Genomic DNA, 5000 nt, shown 5'->3' with positions numbered 1-5000 from the left:
GAAGCCTGTTGGAAGTAAAAAGCCTTGTAGAGCGGCCTGGGGTGGTCCAGTGGTCTGGCACCATAGTACAGTGGAGGGTGCATGTACGAGGGTGTGTGTACTAGGGTGGAGTGTGTACTAGGGTGGAGTGTGTACAAGGTGGAGTGTGTACTAGGTGGAGGGTGTACTAGGTGGAGGGTGTACTAGGTGGAGTGTGTACAAGGTGGAGTGTGTACTAGGGTGGAGGGTGTACTAGGTGGAGGGTGTACTAGGCGGAGTGTGTACTAGGTGGAGGGTGTACTAGGGTGGAGGGTGTACTAGGTGGAGGGTGTACTAGGCGGAGTGTGTACTAGGTGGAGTGTGTACTAGGGTGGAGTGTGTACTAGGGTGGAGTGTGTACTAGGGTGGAGTGTGTACTAGGTGGAGTGTGTACTAGGGTGGAGGGTGTACTAGGGTGGAGGGTGTACTAGGTGGAGGGTGTACTAGGTGGAGGGTGTACTAGGTGGAGGGTGTACTAGGGTGGAGTGTGTACTAGGTGGAGTGTGTACTAGGTGGAGGGTGTACTAGGTGGAGGGTGTACTAGGTGGAGGGTGTACTAGGTGGAGGGTGTACTAGGTGGAGTGTGTACTAGGGTGGAGTGTGTACTAGGGTGGAGGGTGTACTAGGTGGAGGGTGTACTAGGTGGAGGGTACGTACGGCAGCACTCTTCCCCGGGAAGCTGAAGAAGGAGTCGGGTCCGTTCCTGTGAGCCATGCTCTTCAACACAGACAGCAGCTTCACGGCGTGGGGGGGCTGGGGACAGAACACACAGCATTACCATCACCATCACATACATACTACTACTACTACTACTACTACTATTACTACTACTACTACTACTACTACTTCTACTACTACTACTACTACTACTACTATTACTATTACTATTACTACTACTACTACTACTACTACTACTATTACTACTACTACTACTACTACTACTACTACTACTTCTACTACTACTACTACTACTACTACTACTATTACTACTACTACTACTACTACTTCTACTACTACTACTACTACTACTACTACTACTACTGTTACTACTACTACTACTAGTACTACTACTACTACTGTTACTACTACTACTACTGTTACTACTACTACTACTACTACTACTACTACTGTTACTACTACTACTGTTATTACTACTACTACTACTACTACTTCTACTACTACTTGTACTACTACTACTGTTACTACTACTACTACTGTTACTACTACTACTACTACTACTACTACTACTACTACTACTACTGTTACTACTACTACTACTGTTACTACTACTACTACTGTTACTACTACTACTACTACTACTACTACTACTACTACTACTGTTACTACTACTACTACTGTTACTACTACTACTACTACTACTACTACTACTGTTACTACTACTACTACTGTTACTACTACTACTACTGTTACTACTACTGTTACTACTACTACTACTACTACTACTACTACTACTACTACTACTACTACTGTTACTACTACTGTTACTACTACTACTACTACTACTACTACTACTACTACTACTACTACTGTTACTACTCCTACTACTTCTACTACTACTTCTACTGTACTGCTTTTCTAAATGCATCAAGCCTAAATCTCCCGGGGGAATATTCAACGTTCTGTGACAGCAGCGGTCTTCATCTACTTTAAATTAGTCTTTATTCTGCCATGGCAACGCCCACCACACCAGACCTCATCCTCTCAACAACGCACTGACGGAAACCCACAGAACCGCCAGGCCATTTTGATGAAGTCTCCATGAATGTATTGATGAGCGTCTCAGCGAGCTCGCCTTCCTCTCTCTGGTAAGACGGCGGTGAACATTTCAAACTGTGCGGCATATGGTGTGACGGAGGGGGTTTGTTCTGTGTGCACCCCCCTGTGTGTGTGTGGGTGTGTGTGTGCATGCGTGCGTGTGTACGTGAGGGGGTCTGAAATCGAGAAGTACAAAAGCAGCTTGCCCCATTTCTGTGACAACTTGATTACACATCCTGATGTATGGGGTCTTCCTCTCCCTCTCGCTTTCTGTCCCGATGGTGCAGCTAGCAATTCAGTGACTAATACATCATACACACACACACACACACGCACACACGCACACACACACACACGCACGCACGCACTCTTAGTACAAGGCTGAGTCTTCTGTTCTCAGGGATATTCCCCTCTGTCCTCAGTTCACGTTGGTGCACACTGCCAGACTAGACTGTTCAGCCGGCGCCACGGTGGAAAACTACAAAGGCAAGTCGGAAAAAAACATACTTCTGAAACGCTCACCGCTAATGTTAGCTTTAGCACATTGTTGGTATTAGTTCTTGCAACGTCCTGAGCAACTTAGAACTATTCAACCCGTTGTGCAATTGGGCAGAGATCATTTCCCCCCCCCCTCCCCTCCTCTCCCCCTAAATGTATAACCTAAACTACTCTATATGAAGAAGTACAAAGCAATACAAACTTCAGATCTGTGCTTTGAGGCAACCTCATTAAAAAACCCTAAACTACGATGCATCAATAATGCAGTGATGTTGTGCACTGAGGCCCCACAGACCTCAGAAGAACAGAGTCCATGAGCTAGCATACGCAGAGGCCTCTCTGGAGCAGGCAGGGAGACGGGGATGTTACTGACACATTCCTCATGCTGCTACTAGGTCAACATGACATGACGGTGGTGGGGGTGGGGGTGGTGGTGGTGGGGGTGGTGGTGGGGGGATGGTGGGGTTGGGGTGGTGGTGAGGGTGGTGGTGATGGTAGTAGTTGTAGTAGTAGTAGTAGTGATGGTGGTGGTGGAGGTGGTTAGGGTGGTGGTGGGGTTGGGGGTGGGGGGATGGTGGGGTTGGAGGTAGTAGTGATGGTGGTGGTGGGGGTGGTGTTGGAGGTAGTAGTGGAGGTGTTGGAGGTGGTTAGAGCAGTTACCCATTGGCCTCTCTCTCCTTGCAGTTTACTGAAGAACAGCTTCAGCTCCTTGACGGTGATGCTGTAGCTGGCCAACACACCCAGCATGTCCACCATCAGGTCTGGAACAGAGAACACACACACACACACACGTTAAACAAGAGAACAGGGATAACGCACACACATACACATACGCACACACACACACACACACACACACAGGTTAAACATGATAACAGGGATAACACACACACACACACACTCAGAGGTGAAGTATGCCATGTTGAAACAGGGAGGTCAGGTCAGCAGAGCCAGGGTCTCTGTCTGGCTCCAGCTGGCTCCCCATGTAGGACCCAGAGAGGCTGGAGAGGAGCTGTCTGTCAACCAGAGCCCATCTGATCCTGTCTGCTGCTGTTGGTGGCGCACGATACAGCAGGACAACTGGAGCCAAGGCTGCCTGCTTTCTCTAGCCTCCAGACACACACACACACAGACACACACATACACACACACACACACACACAGACAAAGACACACAGGTACACACACAGACACACACAGACACACAGAGACACACAGAGACACAGACACACACAGACAAAGACACACAGATACAGACACAGACAGAGGCACACACGCACACACGCACAGACACACACACAGACACACACACAGACACACACACAGACACACACACACCAGCCACCATGCTCCCACTCCTGGCCACTCCTGCCCCTGGCCTTCAATCAGACACATGACCGTCTGCCTGATGTGACAGAGGGACATGTCCATCAGGGCCAGCAGCAGAGAGGCTGGTGACTCCCAGAGAGACCGGCCTGGGGCCACCGTAGGGCCATGTGACTCTGAGCTACACACACACACACACACACACAGACACACCAGCCACGGGAGGAAAGGACAGGACAGGACAGGAGGGGAGAGGAGAGGAGAGGAGAGGAGAGGAAGTCTGCTTTCAAGAGCATCAAGCCGTAGCCAGCCACTGCGCCAGTCAGCTAATCTTCATAAGCAGGGATCACTTAATGGCCAGTCGGTTTGCAGAGGAACATGATTTGTCGATCAGAGGTTCTGCACAGCGCCTCGCTGAAGCCAACCCTCTTGAATGAATCGACTAATCAAATCAAACTGTATTTGTGGAGCGCATTAATAAATGTGATAGGATGATGACACACAGCCCAGTGACCCTCTTCTCTCCCCAGCCTGGCTGCGTTGTTTCCCCCCGGAGGTAAAGCTGCGCTGGCTGAACCTGCTCTGAACCACTGGTCAATGAGCTTAACTTGTGGTTATTTTGGTCTGTAGACGGGGTGAGAGACAGGGGGAGAAGGGTGAGGGATTTTACTGGAGGCGAGGGGGGGGGGGGGGGTGAGACGGAGAGAGGGGGGGGGTGAGATGGAGAGGGGTGAGACAGAGAGAGGGGGGGTGGGGGTGAGAGAGAGGGGGGGAGTGGGAGGTGAGAGAGAGAGGGGAAGGGGGGGTAAGAGAGAGAGAGAGGATAAATTGTTATACAGTAGGAAGCTCTGATGTATAAATCATGGGAGTGTATTTTAAACATCTCTGGTATATCTCTCCTGTTCTGACAGAGAGAGAGAGAGAGAGAGAGAGAGAGAGAGAGACAGAGAGACAGAGAGACAGAGAGACAGAGAGAGAGAGAGAGAGAGCGTTCCTATCGGGCAGGGCACTGACAGGGTATTCAGCCATTTTAAGGGAGGTTCCAATCTACAGGGAACGTTCAGTTCAGAGTGACCTGCGACCTGGCCGTAACCATCGGCAACAACAGGTGTACACTACACAGGAAATGGAGCAAGTCTGTACAATACAGCTATTTGTAGAGTCCTATACAATACAGCATTTTTCACTTGCAATATTCTGACATTCAAGGTGGCTTACATAAATGGCACTAAAATGTTACCTTAACATTACCTGGCTAACCAACATAACTCAATATAGTAGCAGCTGAGGGAGAGCTGGGTAACATCTAACGTAAAAAGCTGTCTGTAGGGGGCGCTTAGTGGCGTAGCAGTAACAGTAATCGCAAGGTTCCTGGTTCGATT

General features: G+C 49.2%; 1 protein-coding gene across 1 annotated transcript in view; it reads right to left on the bottom strand.

The window, feature by feature from the left end:
• The window catches only part of lrba (LPS-responsive vesicle trafficking, beach and anchor containing), a gene marked incomplete at its 3' end in the record, with an annotated part of 96740 nt that overhangs the window by 46033 nt on the left and 45707 nt on the right, over positions 1-5000 (bottom strand). Inside the window, exons 3-4 of the mRNA XM_083692783.1 lie at positions 2953-3053; positions 676-771 (exon numbers count right to left, since the gene is read on the bottom strand). Coding sequence (XP_083548909.1) covers positions 676-771; positions 2953-3053 — 197 coding nt within the window. The remainder of the gene's footprint in view (positions 1-675; positions 772-2952; positions 3054-5000) is intronic.

The sequence above is a fragment of the Argentina silus genome, assembly GCF_951799395.1.
Source record: "Argentina silus genome assembly, chromosome: 21".
NCBI lineage: Eukaryota > Metazoa > Chordata > Actinopteri > Argentiniformes > Argentinidae > Argentina > Argentina silus.
This window is presented reverse-complemented; position numbering and strand designations above follow the sequence as displayed.